At 41.9% G+C, this 19,171-nt stretch overlaps 1 protein-coding gene across 3 annotated transcripts in view; it reads right to left on the bottom strand.

Moving 5' to 3' along the window:
* Positions 1-6,303: 6,303 nt before the first annotated feature.
* The window catches only part of LOC115198843 (F-box DNA helicase 1-like), a 42,551-nt gene continuing 29,683 nt past the window's right edge, over positions 6,304-19,171 (bottom strand). For 2 of the 3 annotated variants that reach the window (XM_029761178.1, XM_029761177.1), the window contains one exon: positions 15,868-17,711. In XM_029761178.1, coding sequence (XP_029617038.1) covers positions 17,544-17,711 — 168 coding nt within the window. In that variant the 3' untranslated portion in view covers positions 15,868-17,543. Of the gene's footprint in view, positions 7,094-7,878; positions 7,986-8,177; positions 8,301-15,867; positions 17,712-19,171 lie in introns of those variants that run through there. The other variant, XR_003879304.1, reaches the window with a different exon arrangement.

Below are 19,171 nucleotides of genomic sequence, written 5' to 3'. Positions count from 1 at the left end.
TATTGGCCAGGTGATGAGCGGTACCTGGTTTCCTCCAGATGTGACGCTTAGCATTTAGGCCAAAATGTTCAATCTTGGTTTCATCAGACCAGAGAATCTTGTTTCCCATGGTCTGGGAGTCCTTTAGGTGCCTTTCGGCAAACTCCAAGCAGGCTGTCATGTGCCTATACTGAGGATTGGCTCCCATCTGGCCACTCTACCATAAAGGCCTGATTGGTGGAGTGTTGCAGAGATGGTTGTCCTGGAATGTTCTCCCAATCTCCACAGAGGAACTCTGAGAGAGACCATCGGGTTCTTGGTCACCTGCCTGACCAAGGCCCTTCTCCCCCGATTGCTCAGTTTGGCCGGGCGACCAGCTCTAGTAAGAGTCTTGGTGGTTCCAACCTTCTTCCATTTAAGAATGATGAAGGCCACTGTGTTCTTGGGGACCTTCAATGCTGCAGACATTTTTTGGTACCCTTCCCCAGATCTGTGCCGACACAATCCTGTCTCTGAGCTCTACGGACAATTCCTTCGACCTCATGGCTTGGTTTTTGCTCTGACATTCACTGTCAACTGTGGGACCTTATATAGACAGGTGTGTTACTTTTACAAATCATGTCCAATCAATTAAATGTACCACAGGTGGACTCCAGTCAAGTTGTAAAACATCTTAATGTCACGGGTGTCGTAGGGTGTAGACCAAAACGCAGCGGGAAAATGTATACTCATCTTCTTTTTATTGGTGAAGAAGGAAAAACACATACAACGTATACAAAAACAAACGAACTAGACTATCTCCCACAAAATCCCATGACAAACACATACCTATTAATAGGACCTTCAATCAGAGGCAACGATATACAGCTGCCTCCAACTGAAGGCCCCAACACCAATTAGCTAAACATAGAAATACAAATGACTAGACTGAACATAGAACTAAACTAACATAGAACAATAACCAAAACCCTGGACTAATAAATCAAATACCCCTCTACATACATAACCACCCCGAACCATATAAACCAAATACCCCCTCTACATGAACACATACACAAACACACCTTGAACCACATAAAACAATACCCCCTGCCACGTCCTGACCAAACTATAAGAACAAATAACCCCTTTACTGGTCAGGACGTGACACTTAAGGATGATGAATGGAAACAGGATGCACCTGAGCTCAATTTCGAGTCTCATAGCAAATGGTCTGAATACTTATGTAAATAAGGTATTTCTGTTTTTTATTTTTTATAAATTTGCAAAAATGTCTAAACCTGTTTTCGCTTTGTCATTATTGGGTATTGTGTGTAGATTGAGGGAGGGGAAATTATTTAATCCATTTTAGAATAAGGCTGTAACCTGAATAAAAAAATGTGGAAAAAGTATAGTGAATGCACCGTATAAGCTTGGGTTACTATACATATCTAAGACTTGTTAGAAAGACCTTAGTAAACCAACTGCTACTTTCTATCCTAGATTATGGTGACATCTATCAAAACACAACCAAGACCTTACTTCGTGAATTAAATGTCATTTATAACTATCCTTGTAGATTCATTCTTGAATGTTAATATAAGACACATCATTGCACAATGTGTGAATCATTAAATTGTCTATCACCCCAAACAGAAGACAACTGCATTGGTACCAAATTATTTTTAAATGTATTAACTTAAATTTCCTTGTACATATAGTCCCTGCCAAACATTTGGAAACACCTACTCATTCAATCTTTTTTCTTTATTTGCACTATTTTCTACATTGTAGAATAATAGTGAAGACATCAAAACTATGAAATTACACATATGGAATCATGTAGTAACCAAAAAAGTGTTAATCAAATCAAAATATATTTTATATTTAAGATCCTGCAAAGTAGCCACCCTTTGCCTTGATGACAGCTTTGCACACTTGGAATTCTCTCAACCAGCTTCATGAGGTAGTCATCTGGAATGCATTTCAATTAACAGGTTCGCAACGAGCCAGGCGGCCCAAACTGCTACATATACCCTGACTCTGCTTGCACAGAACGCAAGAGAAGTGACACAATTGACCTAGTTAAAAGAAGGCAGGCAATATTAACTAAATATGCAGGTAAAAAAATATATAGTTGTGTATTGATTTTAAGAAAGGCATTATTGTTTATGGTTAGGTACACATTGGTGCAACGACAGTGCTTTTTTTTGCGAATGTGCTTGTTAAATCACCCGTTTGGCGAAGTAGGCTGTGATTCAATGATAAATTAACAGGCACCGCATTGATTATATGCAACGCAGCACAAGCTAGATAAACTAGTAATATCATCAACCATGTGTAGTTAACTAGTGATTATGTTAAGATTGATTGTTTTTTTATACGATAAGTTTAATGCTAGCTAGCACCTTACCTTGGCTCCTTGCTGCACTCGCATAACAGGTAGTCAGCCTGCCACGCAGTCTCCTCGTGGAGGGCAATGTAATCGGCCATAATCGGTATCCAAAAATGCCAATTACCGATTGTTATGAAAACTTGAATTCGGCCCTAATTAATTCGGCCATTCCGATTAATCGGTCGACCTCTACTATGGAGATACTCCAATCTCCGCTGTGGAGCTTTGCAGCTCCTTCAGGGTTATCTTTGGTATCTTTGTTGCCTCTGATTAATGCCCTCCTTGCCTGGTCCGTGAGTTTTGGTGGGCGGCCCTCTCTTGGCAGGTTTGTTGTGGTGCCATATTCTTTCAATTTTTAATAATGGATTTAACGGTGCTCCATGGGATGTTCAAAGTTTCAGATATTTTTTTATAACCCAATCCTGATCTGTACTTCTCCACAACTTTGTCCCTGACCTGTTTGGAGAGCTCCTTGGTCTTCATGGTGCCGCTTGCTTGGTGGTGCCCCGTTCAGAACAGGTGTATATATACTGAGATCATGTGACAGATCATGTGACACTTAGAAAGCACACAGGTGGACTTTCTTTAACTAATTATGTGATATCTGAAGGTAATTGGTTTCACCAGATCTTATTTAGAGGCTTCATAGCAAAGGGGGTGAATACATATGCACGCACCACTTTACCGTATTTTTATTTAATTATTATTATTATTTTTTTTTTAAACAAGTCACTTCACCAATTTGAACTATTTTGTGTATGTCCATTACATGAAATCCAAATAAAAATCTATTTAAATTATAGGTTGTAATGCAACAAAATAGGAAAAACGCCAAGGGGGATGAATACTTTTGCAAGGCACTGTAATTGTCTGCATCACTTCCAATCCCCCATACATTCTTTGAATATATATATATATATATATATATATATATATACACACACTGCTCAAAAAAATAAAGGGAACACTAAAATAACACATCCTAGATCTGAATGAAAGAAATAATCTTATTAAATTCTTTTTTCTTTACATAGTTGAATGTGCTGACAACAAAATCACACAAAAATAATCAATGGAAATCCAATTTATCAACCCATGGAGGTCTGGATTTGGAGTCACACTCAAAATTAAAGTGGAAAACCACACTACAGGCTGATCCAACTTTGATGTAATGTCCTTAAAACAAGTCAAAATGAGGCTCAGTAGTGTGTGTGGCCTCCACGTGCGTGTATGACCTCCCTACAACGCCTGGGCATGCTCCTGATGAGGTGGCGGATGGTCTCCTGAGGGATCTCCTCCCAGACCTGGACTAAAGCATCCGCCAACTCCTGGACAGTCTGTGGTGCAACGTGGCGTTGGTGGATGAAGCGAGACATGATGTCCCAGATGTGCTCAATTGGATTCAGGTCTGGGGAACGGGCGGGCCAGTCCATAGCATCAATGCCTTCCTCTTGCAGGAATTGCTGACACACTCCAGCCACATGAGGTCTAGCATTGTCTTGCATTAGGTGGAACCCAGGGCCAACCGCACCAGCATATGGTCTCACAAGGGGTCTGAGGATCTCATCTCGGTACCTAATGGCAGTCAGGCTACCTCTGGCGAGCACATGGAGGGCTGTGCGGCCCCCCCAAAGAAATGCCACCCCACACCATGACTGACCCACCGCCAAACCGGTCATGCTGGAGGATGTTGCAGGCAGCAGAACGTTCTCCATGGTGTCTCCAGACTGTCACGTCTGTCACATGTGCTCAGTGTGAACCTGCTTTCATCTGTGAAGAGCACAGGGCGCCAGTGGCGAATTTGCCAATCTTGGTGTTCTCTGGCAAATGCCAAACGTCCTGCACGGTGTTGGGCTGTAAGCACAACCCCCACCTGTGGACGTCGGGCCCTCATACCACCCTCATGGAGTCTGTTTCTGACCGTTTGAGCAGACACATGCACATTGTGGCCTGCTGGAGGTCATTTTGCAGGGCTCTGGCAGTGCTCCTCCTGCTCCTCCTTGCACAAAGGCGGAGGTAGCGGTCCTGCTGCTGGGTTGTTGCCCTCCTACGGCCTCCTCCACGTCTCCTGATGTACTGGCCTGTCTCCTGGTAGCGCCTCCATGCTCTGGACACTACGCTGACAGACACAGCAAACCTTCTTGCCACAGCTCGCATTGATGTGCCATCCTGGATGAGCTGCACTACCTGAGCCACTTGTGTGGGTTGTAGACTCCGTCTCATGCTACCACTAGAGTGAAAGCACCGCCAGCATTCAAAAGTGACCAAAACATCAGCCAGGAAGCATAGGAACTGAGAAGTGGTCTGTGGTCACCACCTGCAGAACCACTCCTTTATTGGGGGTGTCTTGCTAATTGCCTATAATTTCCACCTGTTGTCTATTCCATTTGCACAACAGCATGTGAAATTTATTGTCAATCAGTGTTGCTTCCTAAGTGGACAGTTTGATTTCACAGAAGTGTGATTGACTTGGAGTTACATTGTGTTGTTTAAGTGTTCCCTTTATTTTTTTGAGCAGTGTATATATATATATATATATATATATATATATATATATATACACACATACACACACACACATACACACACACATATATATATATATAGACACACATTTTAAAAAAAATACATTTTCCTTTATTACCCTCCAACCCTATCACCCCTCTCCCAATTGGAGCAAACTAGTCAACAACAATGCTTAGGCCTGTTTTTCCAGCTTTTTCAAACTACATTTTATTTTACAATAGTTCTATTTTGTTTGTTTTTACTCCTGTCTGTCCTCTACCCTCAACCTCTCCCATCTATTTCTGATCTTCTATTTGCCATGTCTTTCAAACTGTGCTCTTTCACATAAGTTCTTAACCCATATACGTTTTACGGGCACAATATGTTTTACATGAGTTATCTTGTTATTATTAAAGAAAACCTTTTGACTGGTACTGTCTATTAAGGAACACCTAACCTTAGACAACAGCAGCAATAAACATGAGGTTGGAGTATCTTTCAGATACAAAGGCCCAACTGACTGGAATAATTTACCTATTGAAATCAGGACATTAAAATGACACAGTGAATTTAAGAAAGCCCTTTTTCAAATGTTAAGAACAAACTGTTTTTAACTAATAGAAACATCACCATGTGAAGATATTTGCATGTTTTTTATTTATATTATTATGTAAGTTATATGCATGTTTTATTATTATTACTACATTATTATTATTATTAGACAGTAGTTGCCATATTATTATAGTTGTTAAGTTTAGTTTTTTCATTTGGACACTTGAAAACAAGATGGTTCCACTCAAGATATTTCATCGTGCATAATGTTGAATAAATAAGATTTGTAGTTACGTGCAAATGTGTGAGAAATGTACAGTTTGGGCTATATTTGTGTACAGTGCTAAGAGGTTGAAATTGTAAAATTCGGGAAGATGGCACCTTTCTCTAATAAACATGAAGTGGTGCCAGTGGCTTCCTACTTGTTTCTACTGTGTATTCTTGCACACATATGATCACACTGGAACATACAGACAACCTTGATTTAGTGTCATAAGTAGGAATGTGTGTGATGATCTATGTAAGCTTGTGTGACAGTCAGAATTTCCCCAGACAGCCCCTATATCTTCCAGACGGTTTTCTGTCTAAATATTAATTGTTCATTAGATCGATGGTACTTTGTTTCACTGGTCTGACAGATTCACCCTAGAGTAGTCGGTTCTGGCAAGACCAAACGTGATGTTAAGGACATATGCATATAACGCAACATGCAACAATCTCAAGATTTGACTGAGTTACAGTTCATATAAGGAAATCAGTCAATTGAAATAAATTCATTAGGGCCTAATCTATGGATTTCACATGACTGGGAATGCAGCTATGCATCTGTTGGTCACAGATACCTTAAAAAAAGGGAGGGGCGTGGATCAGAAAACCAGTCAGTATCATGTGACAATCATGTGTTCAGAGGGAAAATGAGCAGTTCCATGGGGTTATTGTCTTTGGGTAAAAATACACATGTGCTTTGTTCAGTCTGCATATAGAAAGGAAATATCTGTTAACAAGGGATGACAGTCACTCCAAATGGATTATGATATAAGTAAAGATGATTTCATTGTGTGTTTTTGTTTCAATACAAAATTTGCAACATTGGGATATTGAAGTTTGCGAGAGGTTATGTTGTTAAATGATCTGTAACTTGTCTGAGAGATCACCAGTAGAATAAGGGAGTTATCATGGAAGGTGATGTCAGAATGCATGAGAGAGATATTTTTACAACAAGTGTGTGTGAAGCTCGAACTCTCCCTAACCAGCGGAAGAGTGAAGGACAACTGCGTCTGATGACCTGTGAACTGTATCTGAAATAGACATGCTGGAATGATGCGTATGTTGTTAACCTCAAAGTATTCAAACTGAAGACACATCTGTTTCTTTTGTGCCCTCTGACTGACTAACTAGCTATTACAGTTGGCTAACAGGTCTGACTGGTTAGCCATTAGCGGAATGTGGGCCATTCTTTTAGACCTCCTGCACCCACACCTGTCTGAAATGATCAGTTCTGGTTGAGAGACATTGCAAATCAAAATGTGGTATGGTGGTAGGGAGGAGGAAGCGGGGCCTTACATATTGGAGTGGCAGTTTGCACATGGCGAGGGGCCAGTCGGGCATGATGTGGTTATGACACTCCCGTACGGAGCAGCAGGGGGGCTGGCCCTCGTTCAGCTCTGTCCTCAGGAAGTACTCCTGGGGAACAACAGGAAGTTAAAGGGTTAACCATGGGAGGAGTTAGCCTGGTCCCGTATTCACAAAGAGTCTCAGAGCAAGAGTGCTGATCTAGGATCAGTTTTGCCTTTTAGATCACAAGGAAAATAATTATATGGACAAGTGGATCTGGCCTTAGATCAGCACTCCTGCTCTGAGAAGCTTTTTGAGCCTTGGTCCCATACTGTACGTGCTGTAGCGCTTCCTACTCTCCAATCACTGTCAAGCCATACACAGAGGGTTGGCTAACAACACAGACTAGACCACCAGGCTATGGGAGGAGGCTTTCACAGAACATAAATTCAATTGGAACACATTCACTTGCGCAGTGATGTGCTCATTTACGTCACATAAATGTCACCCAAAGAGGAATGAGGCTTTCTCAGAATTACATTACCACAACATCCTGCTTCAATGAACAGCTTGTACATTTCTCTGAGACGGTGTTTGAGAAATAACACACAAAAGACAGAAAGACTGGGAATAGGAGAGAGTTAAGTAGAGCGAAGGAGTGTGTTAAAGAGTGATGGAGAGGATTATGGAGGGGTAGAGGGGGTGGAGTAGAAGAATAAGAGAGAGAGAAGAAGTGAAGAGGGATGAGTGTAGTGGAGGGGGTCAGTGCCAGAGGAGGTTGCTGAGGGGAGGACAACTCATAATAATGGCCTGAATGGATCAAACAAGGTTTCTATGTGTTTAATACCATTCCATTCCAGCCATTATTATGAGCCGTCCTCCACTCACCAGCCTCCGGTGATCAGTGCTCTCACCCCAGCTAGTGTGAGGATGTTGGTGATGTTCTTGGTGATGACCAGAGAGCTCTTGGCCTGAGTTACTGCCACATACAGCAGATTCCACTCATCGTCTGGGATGTTACCTAGAGGACGAGGGAGAAAACAGTGGAGTCAGCCACTAACAAACATTGGTACTGTAATCTGGACTGTAATACATTAACCAATGTTCTGATTTGCGTAGGCCATGGACCAATGCAAACAGTCATTGGCCTTAGATAAGAGTTGGTATTTGGATAGGTTTTTCAACTGCCTTATGATTGCACGCACACACACACCTGAGTAGCTGGAAAGTCTGGGTAAATTGTGGGCGGCACAGGGGACTTTAGCAAAGTCATCAGTGATCACCACCGTGTCAAACTCCAGACCCTTTGACTTATGGACTGTCCCCAGGATAAAATCTAAGAGATAAAAGAGAGAGACAGCACTGCTATCTTGCCCCGGCCAGGACTCAACCCTGTAGTCAGGAGACGCAGTGAGTCCACAGCCTTACCCCGCACACAGCCTGTGGATGGATGGACAGACACGCACATTAAAGAGCAGGTTGCACTATATACTTCCACAAATCTAACAACGTAGATTGATGATATTCCACCTAAAAACGGTCTTTATGCAAAAACGTATTCAAAAATAAATATTTTCTCCATTTGAATTACATTGATCAAAAACTCAAACCAACAATATATTGCATCTTTTATGTCACGAATGGAACAGCCTGGTGGTGGCGGCAGTGAACTACAACCTCTGTTTACCGGCATGCACGTTTGGTCGAAATGCTAGAAGATGGGAAGAAACCGGCTCGTGAGGATACGGCGGGCAGACTGGGCCCGGGGGAACACCTGGTGCTTCAGTCATATGCGGGGCTCAATTTTCCTCTAAACGATTGCGATGCCTACCAACAGTGGAAGAGTGATTCAAATAAATTATTAAACTAGCCAGCTAAGTGCACCGGGCCATGCAAAACGAACTGGCCCACTTGTCGTATTGGGACTTTGTTTGAAGGATGAAACAAATCAGAATGTTTAACAGCAACCTAATTCTGCAATCTTCCCTTTACAACAAACTGATCTAATCAGAACCAAATAAGAGCATAGTAGTCATGGAACACCATGGATATTTTACCGGCATGTTTACACAATTCAGAAAATCTACTTTAGACCTAGAAATATGAAGTAGGTGCACAAAGTAAACATAGTGGATCACTTTCAGTGACAACTAAGAGCGATAAAGCGTGAGGCTAAACTCCTTTGTTTTGGTCCCATACCTACCCGCTCTAAGAGCAAAAATTGAACCCATGCACAGATGCTGTGTGAAGGTGTGAGAGTGAGGTCTTGCATCTTGCTTAACGCAACGTAACTTTGCTGAGTCAACCTTCAAAAGGCCAAGTGCAGCAGTTCTTATATATAGCAAGAATGTTGCTGTCTGAGTTCGGAGGGACGGACACCAAAGCGGTGCATTAACCAGAGTGGATCAATCCCCCAAGCGGAGTGGTCTAATGGGAGGGATATGTAATCTGAAAAGTAGCTGTTATTAGCTGAGAGGTTTGGAACTCTATTTGTTATTATATTAATGTATACGGCCTGGTGATGTTACCAGGCAAGCCAAAACTCCACCCAGGAAAATGACATTATCAACAAAAATCACTGTAGCAATCTTTCCCCATTGAAAGCAGTGGAGCCAAGCCTGAAATCAAGCAACATGGACACACATAGTTTAAATTTGGATTATAGCGCCTGTCCAAATGTTGTGAATCATATACTCGGTGGCCAGTTTATTAGGTTCCCCACCTCGTTCACAAAAATGGTTCGCTCCTACAGACAGTGAGATGAGTGGTCTTGGCTTGCTACATAAAACAGGCAGACAGTCATTACGGCATTCAGAGAATACAATCTGCAAAACGAGTGATCTAAGAGACCTAGCGTGGTATGATCGCCGGTTCCAGTATCTCAGAAACAAGAAGTGGCTTAAGTGGGCATGCAATCACCAACAGTGGACAATTGAGGAGTGGAATAACCACCTGGTCTGACGAATCCAGGTTCCTGTTGTGTCATGCTGATGGCTGAGTCAGGATTTGGCATAAGCAGCATGTGTCCATGGCCCCATAGTGCCTGGTATCAACAGTACAGGCTGGTGACGGTGGTATAATGGTGTGGGGAATGTTTTCCTTGCACACATTACGTCCCTTGATACCAAGTGAGCAATGTCTCCATGCCCTAAAGAATTCAGGCTGTTCTGGAGACAAAGGGGGGTTCGACCAGGTACTAGATGGGTGTACCTAATAAACTAACTACTAAGTGTATATTCATGTCATAGTCACCAGTCAACTCAATTACAATCAAAGGTTACTTAAACTTGTCATGAGAATTTTGGATCACAATGATAATAACTAACAATCAATAAGCTTTGACTAATCCCCAAAGTTTGTAAGACACTGGGTTAATAAGTCAAAGACTCAGCTTCTGCAAAAGGTCTGTACAGTTTATTCAGAGAACGTTCTGAAGTCCATAATACAAAGACATCAATTTTATAGCTCACTCCCTACTCACGCACATACATACGAACAGTAGATATCCTACGCACATACATACACACGAACAGTAGGGGAGTTGTATCCCTCCCCAGAGTTCTCACCACTGTTAATCACTACCCAGCGCTGTCAGTCCAATTCCCCCGAGTTTAGAGGAACCTTGAAAATGACTCCCTGTCCTATCATAAGTTTCTCAGAGTTCTAGCCAGGTCGGGTCAAACACAGTTGAATTGTTCTCGATATTTTCTTAGACTCACACACATTTCTATCCCTCACATCTATACCAAACCTTATTGGACTTACGTTTAGTACTTTAATTATTCATTATACATGCTACATAACCCAATAATCACTAATAGTTCGGTTTCAGGGTGGAATTATTTCTTCATTACCTTTAAACGTATAAATTCCCTTATCAAAACTTCAACCAGTGAATGCTAGCGATGGCTAGCTATGCTAGCTCTTCTACCAGTCTGTCTTAGTGAGTTGTAGCATGCTAATAGAAAACTTTTATATTTTAAAGGGGAAGTATGTTGCATTGGACATTTTAAACAACATTCCCAGCTAATGAGAAAACAGACATGGCATTTAATTTAGAGAATGAACAAGATTGGACTAGGCAACCTTGGGGATAATTTGAATGGGTGCCAATGGCAGCTAGAGGAATTTTTTAATCGGTACCCCAGTACGACCCACGTTAACATAGTGGGCCAGGAAATAACACGGACTTTAAAAAATTGCCCCTATTACAGTGTTAACTGTAAAATATCAGCTGTTGTACAATCTGATACAAACACAGGGGGAAAAAAATGTACCAATGAAACATTGCGGTTTTGGTCCTCACAGACACAGGTCTCATCCCAAAAGGCACCTATTCCTTATATGGCAGTTTGTTGGCAGGTGTGAAGTCATCTTACTCCATCCAAACACGAATGCACTTTAAATTGCATTCCAAACTAACCACAAATACTTGTCTTTACAGTTTCCATTAGAGTATTGGCAACTGTGTCTTTATGGAAACAATGGACATAACTTATGATGCTTATGTTGACCTCAAAGTACTCACACAAATGTTTCTTTTGTTATAATTTTAAAAGAAATCACAAATAAAAACAGATTTTAAAAAGTAAAGTAGAAAATGAGACGTATTAAAAGACAGGACTGAACTTGTGCATTTTCTTTGCATCAAAATATAACCACACTAAAAAACAAGACATGTATATTTCACAATAATAGCATTCTGCCCCAAACATTTATCCAAATCAGCAAGAAACACAACTTTAGACTAACAGAGATCATGGGGGGCAGGTCTAGGCCAATCATCATCAAGGGTACCCCGTTGTCAGTGTCTCTAGGTGCTAGGAGATTGGCTGAGTAACTCTGTTCCACACTGTTACCTTTGTGGGAGAAAGGTAGACATGCTGAGGGAAGAAAATTAGAAATACATTAGCTAGCGAAAGAGGAGACTGGCAGCAGGCCCTGAGTGGAAATAGCAGATGGCTATGTATCCCCAAGCAGGAACCACATAAAGGCCAGGCAAGCTGAAGTTTGGTTTAACTCTGTTCATTACAACATATTTGGGGGTTTGAGAACCATGTGACGTATTGACTAACAAGATGATAAGACAATATCAACTTTTTGAAGGTTCTACAGTGGTTGTATTATACTGAACTAATGACACAGGTTAAAATGATAAGATTACTGGAAAGGACCTCTGGGATTTAATTTGGATGGACCTTTTTCAATTCAGTTTTAAACTGGGTATACAGGAAGATGGAAATGTTTTGAAATATATCCAAATGGGTTCTGAAGGACAGGGACAGAGAAGGGAGAGGAAACATTTAATGGTGTCAAATGCCCTGAATCCTAAGAATTTCCCATGAAGACTGATCAACTTCACTAGAAATTATTGGAACAGGTGGGATTTAAATATAAAATGAATAAGAAACACCAGTCTCTATTCAGAGTGTACAATTACTTTGAAATTCTATTATTTCCATATGAAAATGATAAAGAGTTGTAATCTTAAATTGACTAGATACTCAAATAATTGTATTTTTTGATTTAACATGTTGTTGAATCATGTGTTCAGTGGGAAAATGAGCAGTTCCATGGGGTTATTGTCTTTGGGTAAAAATACACATGTGCTTTGTTCAGTCTGCATATAGAAAGGAAATATCTGTTAACAAGGGATGACAGTCACTCCAAATGGATTATGATATAAGTAAAGATGATTTCATTGTGTTTTTGTTTCAATACAAAATTTGCAACATTGGGATATTGAAGTTTGCGAGAGGTTATGTTGTTAAATGATCTGTAACTTGTCTGAGAGATCACCAGTAGAATAAGGGAGTTATCATGGAAGGTGATGTCAGAATGCATGAGAGAGATATTTTTACAACAAGTGTGTGTGAAGCTCGAACTCTCCCTAACCAGCGGAAGAGTGAAGGACAACTGCGTCTGATGACCTGTGAACTGTATCTGAAATAGACATGCTGGAATGATATGTGCTGGAGGAGGAAGACTAAAAGGGGAATAGGTTACTGACCTTTCATTACCAGGCCTCATGACAGAAAAACAGAGGCAAATGGGGGTGTAATATGAATAGATAGCATTGGTATTACAAGTTTAGTATAAAATGTACATTTTTAAGGGAATGAAGCACTAAGGACTGAATTCTGATTTGGGTTGGACAATTTATAACACGTTTCAGTTATGATTTGGACATAGAACTGTTTAAATTTACTAGGCCTAGGGAAGCTCTGGAAACTAAATCCTGAGACAGGGAGGTTGACAGAACTTACAGAAGATTAAAGGTTTTTGTTTCTTTTGTTTTATTATGTCATTAGAAATGTAATGTTAAATTGTATTGATATAATTGATTGCATAAAAAGTTTATAGTCTGTTTTGCGATACACACAAGGATGAAGGAGGAGACCAACATTATGAGTAGTGGTTTAGTTACATTATGAGTAGTGGTCACTTATTACAAATATGCAGTTATTGTAATTTATTTTGCTCTTTTCTTGTCTGGTCAATTTATTTTTGTTTTAAGGAACATAAGTGTGTTTATTGTTCCTGAGGAGGGAATGATATAAATTGACTAAAATTGATTTGAGAATGTTTAAGTATGTATCAAACTGTGGAAGGAAATTAGTAGTAAATTGTGTTATGGGTTAGAAGAACTATGACTGCATTGGGGATCTGAGGGGGCTCATAAATGAAGGTTATGGTAGTAGAGGGGTGTTATTTCTAGAGACTATGTATATTAATAGAAGAGAGAACTCACAGAAGAGAAAGGACAGCTGGCTGTGAAAAATATAGGGATGCACAACATAGGGACAATTCTGAGTAAATTGAACATTACACATACCTAGATTATGGGAAGAGTAAAAGTGATAGTGGTGACATTTAACACTATGGTAAAAGTTTAAGAGTTATGACTTGGAGTTTTAAGAGGTTGGATAGTCTTCCAACTGGAAGACACTTGACTGATTACATGTTATTCTAACAGCAGTTGCTGTAGGGACCATAATTTGGCTATCATTATGTATAAGAATATCTGTGGTAGGAGGCGAGGTATTTGAGACAATGTTTAAATAGGGCTGTTATTTAAATATTACAAAGTAGTGATCTTGACATGAGAAGAAAGTCTGTTGTCAGGAAATAACCCATGTGTTAGTGTGTATGTCCTCAGGAGAAAAGCAGCACATAAGCCAGAAATAACCAAGGGCATGGGCTGACTTCTAGAGATTGAGTGTACATCAAGATACACCAGGCTGGGGGTATACTTCTTACAGCACCTGCAGTGGTAAAGATCATCATGTCTCTCTTCGGTGGGCGCATAATTCTCACAAGAAGTAAGGTCCAGCTGAATAATGGGTGAGCTTGAAAGCACCATGACAGAGGACGCGGACAGAGAGAGACTAGATTCCACTGTAGACATACAGTTGTTGGGTTTGGGAGCTACTTATTTTATTGGTTAATGCATCATATGAAAAAGGACAGATGTTAGGGTAATTGTGATCTAAACAACATGTTAAAGGCATTAATGTGAAAGCATATACAGTATTGAATTACTTCAAGAAGATATAATGTTTATTAGGGATATGCCTATCAGTTGAAATGGAGCAGATGGGAAACAAAGTGAAAATGGCATGATTTGGGAACACCTCGCAGAACCTGTGGCCGAAAGGGGAAGACTGGGTGGAAGCATGAGGAAGCTTTTTAGTGCTTTTATTTTTGTGGATTCCAGCAGAAAAGTATCCTGGAGGCATAGAGTCAGGTGAAGAGAGAGTGGGAATTGTCATGGTCTCAGATTTCGGTTCCATGAATATATTTATGCATGACATATCACATTGTCAATACTGTTGTGTTTTTGTTTTTCACTTTCCAAGTCTTATGCTTAGGAACCAGGAGAGGGGTCGCCAGCTTCAGCTGGAATGTTAGTTGGTGTATGATGAGTAATGGAAATAAGTGGATGTATGGTGTGATCATAAAACAGAGGCCATAAGTCTCTAAGTTTGAATGCCTCACAGAAAGAAGGCAGAAACCTGAACCAGGACCAGAGGTTCCACGTCTGGTGATCCAAGAGACCAGGTCCGAGTGTTCCGGAAGAAAGGAATGAGCCAAGGAGGGAGGGTCCCTACAAGGTGGCTCGAACAATGTTAACTGCTGTCCAGGTGAAAGGAAGCAACACGTGGTACCATCTAAACCACTGTACCAAAGTCCCGTCGGGAAGGAGGGGACAACCACCAGGCCAGGCAGGAGCCAGGCAGGAGCCAGGCAGGAGCCAGGCAGGAGCCAGGCAGGAGCCAGGCAGGAGCCAGGCAGGAGCCAGGCAGGAGCCAGGCAGGAGCCAGGCAGGAGCCAGGCAGGAGCCAGGCAGGAGCCAGGCAGGAGCCGAAGAGGAGGTGGATCGAGGAGCAACTTTCAACAGCCAACAGACTCTCTCTCCTGAATATCCAGAGAGTCCAGGGATGGGGAGGAGTGACATGCCTGTTGCTCCTGATGACATACCTACTCTGGCAGAAACCCCTGATAGAGGTGTTGTTCAAGGGGACGGAGAAACAACTACAGGAGAATGGAAAGGAAACTTTCTTATCAACTTCTCTGTCCTCACATGGTCTTTTTAACAGACAGTGAAACAGGATAGACGAAGAATGGTAGAATGGTCTTGACAGCAACAGCAACAAACCTAGAAGAAATTGTAAAATTACCTCCCACTAGAGACTAGTACACCAACTAAGACAATAGAAAAACCATAAGGAAGTGGGTTGATGGAGAAAATCTGGACATCTGTTACCAACTCGGGTAGCTACAATGAAGAAACTACCCAAGAATCAAACATTGATCAAAAATTTTGAAAAGCAATAACAAATGGCTTGTATAGGTGAGCTCAGTAAGAAGCAACTAAACATAGGATGGACAATTGCATTTTGTCTAGCAAATCACATTGGTCTGATATTTTAATTATACCTGAACTTGCATCTGTTGAAGAATGTGTTAAATGGAAAATGTTCAATGTATTCAGAGTCAATACTACATACCTTTGTGTAACATAGAATGCAGATTGGCATTAGGTAGCACTAAAGGTAGAAGTGAATTAAACCAAAATATGTTGGGAGAACATGAATGTGCAACATATGACATGAGAACTGAATGAAATGGTCCTCATAATGATAGGTTTACTATGGTAAAAAGTAGATATGAATGTTTCTACAGCTGTGGAGATAATGGGATAGATGTGAGAAACACTACAGTTAATTGTTAAACTATTTGGGTGTTAGAAACTGCAGGAGTTAGTAAATTTGATGATAAAGGAATGATTATGGATTACAAAGGTACATGTGGTAATATAACTCAAGTAACACTATCTCTTGCAGTATTAAAGATGTATAACCTGGTAATCATTTACTATGGAGTCTATTGTCTATTACCTTTCTACCTTTGACAAGGGATAAATTAAGTTAGAACTTCTGAATTTTGTATACTTAAACTTGTGGGTAAAATGGGGGAAATTTCGGTTACAAGTGTCCATGGACCATGTCCTTAGTCCTTTAGCAGGTGTTTTCATTTGTGATTTCACTGTTGTTACAGAGGTGTCTGTAAGGAAGGATCTTGTTTAAGTGTCAAATTTAGAATGACATTATCAGGATTTTCTTATTTTCTTTATGTTTTAAATAACTGAGATAAACTCAGGCAAGGCTATGCTCATACTTCTTCATAGTATACTGATTTGTTATATGTATCCTTGTTTACTATTTTAAGTTTGACTGGATCTTTTACTCCTATCTATGTTATCGGATTGGAGATGTTTGGTCCAGTATATGATTATGTTCTGTCTTTTCACATTTCGTTCAACACATTTATTGTTCTATGTATCTATTATTTTGCTTCCATCCTTATTGTCTCTAATTTAATCATGTTTGATGTGGGACTATTTAGTCCCAGAGGAGGGATTATGTGGGAGAAAGGTAGACGTGCTGAGGGAAGAAAAATAGAAATACATTAGCTAGCGAAAGAGGAGACTGGCAGCAGGCCCTGAGTGGAAATAGCAGATGGCTATGTATCCCCAAGCAGGAACCACGCAAAGGCCAGGCAAGCTGAATGTATGTCCATGACAAAAAATATATGCCAAGCGTAAGCATGCAATGTAAGAATTATTTCATATCCATGTGAGGAGTCTAGCCCCTACTATGTTAGAGCTAAAAGCAGATATGGGCGTTATCCATTGGATGGAAAGAAAAAGGTGGTAGAACGCATAGGGGGTTTTACTTCATTTACATAAAGGATGGACCTGTGTATTGTATATGCATAAAAGCAGAGCCGGGGCCTAAGGAAGGCAGTTGTTGTTCCGCGGACCGGCTCGGCTTTACTACTCTGTATTAAAGTCTATATTGAATTTACAAGTTCTTGTAAGAAGTGTTATTCTTAAGACAATTTTCCACTACACCTTCTGGTCCATAATTGGCTCGTTCAAATGCCTATTAAGCAGACAGATTTTTTTTCCCATGACAACATCAGTGGAGAGGTCCATGTCTCATGTTGTGTGGGTGTGTTTGCAGAACAGTTCAAGCAGCACGTTGAGTTTGCGTGTGTACGTGAGCGTGTCCCCTCAGAAGAGAGCCATCAGCAAAGCGTAGTTGATGGGCAGGTTCAGGTGCTCCTCGGTCACTGGCAGGACCTTGAGCAGTTCTGGGGAGGCTAGGAGACTGGCCGTGGGGCCGATACGCTGCAACACACACGCCCCACACATAGGACCTCCATCGTCTGCACTATCCATCTACAACACACAGAGAGTCAGTCACACACAATGTCACATCCTGATCTTTTTCACCTGTCTTTGTGATTGTCTCCACCCCCCCTCTTCAGGTGTCGCCCATCTTCCTCATTATCCCCTGTGTATTTACACCTGTGTTCTGTCTGCCAGTTCGTCTTGTTAAGTCTACCAGCGTTTTTTGTCTCAGCTCCTGCTTTTCCCCAGTCTCTCTTTTTCTCACCCTCCTGGTTTTGACCCTTGCCTGTCTTGTCTCTGAGCCCGCCTTCCTGACCACTTTGCCTGACCCTGAGCCTGCCTGCCGTCCTGTACCTTTGCCCCACTACTCTGGTTATCAAAACCCTGCCTGCCTTGACCTGTCGTTTGCCTGCCCTGTAGCTGTAATAAAATTGTTACTTTGACACACTCTGCATCTGGGTCTTACCTTCAAACCCTGATAGTACGAACTGGCCATGACTGAACCAGCAGACCCGGGCCAGCTGCGCGATGCCATCTCCTCCCAAGGAGCCACTGCTGCGTGGCCTTATGGAGGGGGTCCAAATGTTGCCTGAACGCCATGACCGGGCATTAGACATTTTGCTGGAGCAATTCCGCGGGTTGTCTGGGAGGCAGCCTACTACAGTGGTAACCCCACAGACCCTCAGTAACCCAGCTGCTAGCAGCGCCATCTCATCAGTCACTCCACCTTCTCTGGAGTCCCGCTTACCTCCCCCGGAACGCTTCAATGGAGAGCCGAGCACCTGTCAAGACATTTCTAGCTCAGTATGCCCTCATTTTCGAGCTTCAGCCCTCCTCCTTCCCCTCGGATCGCTCAAAGATAGCCTATTACGCTGATGTCCGGGAGGGCTCTCACCTGGGCTACTGCTGTATGGGAACAACAGCCGGCCATATGCGTTAGTCTGGAGGGGTTCATGGGAGAGGTGAAGAAGGTTTTTGATGCCCCATTCTCCGGGAGAGAAGCTGCGGCAGGAATCCCACAGTGTAGCAGACTATGCGGTGGATTTCAGCACGTTGGCAGCGGAGAGTGCTTGGAACTAGGAAGCACTGTTCGATATGTTCCTGCACGTCGTCTCGGAGGTTGTCAAGGACGCACTTGCAGCTCGGGAGTTACCTACGGATCTCGAGTCATCCCGGAAGTCCCGGACAATCCCGTTGCAGAAAGAACCCGAGACTTCCCGACCTTCCCCGAAAGTCGCCGAAAACGGCTGAGTGACCGCTTCCCGAGCCTATGCAACTAGGTAGAGCTTGGGTATCGTCTGCGGAACGGCAATACAGGATCAACACGAAGAGTTGTCTAGCTTCCGAGCTGAACATCCCCATTCAGCCCCTCAACATTCCCATGGACGTTAGAGCGCTGGTCGGGCGCACTATAGGCTGGGTCACTCATATTACCACTCCCATCAACCTACGGGTGTCAGGGAATCACAGCGAGACTATTCAATTCCTGCTAATCAAGTCTCCTCAGA

The sequence above is a fragment of the Salmo trutta genome, chromosome 8 (genome assembly GCF_901001165.1).
Source record: "Salmo trutta chromosome 8, fSalTru1.1, whole genome shotgun sequence".
Lineage (NCBI taxonomy): Eukaryota > Metazoa > Chordata > Actinopteri > Salmoniformes > Salmonidae > Salmo > Salmo trutta.
The sequence above is the reverse complement of the archived record's forward strand: the minus strand, read 5'-3'. Positions and strand labels throughout refer to the sequence as shown.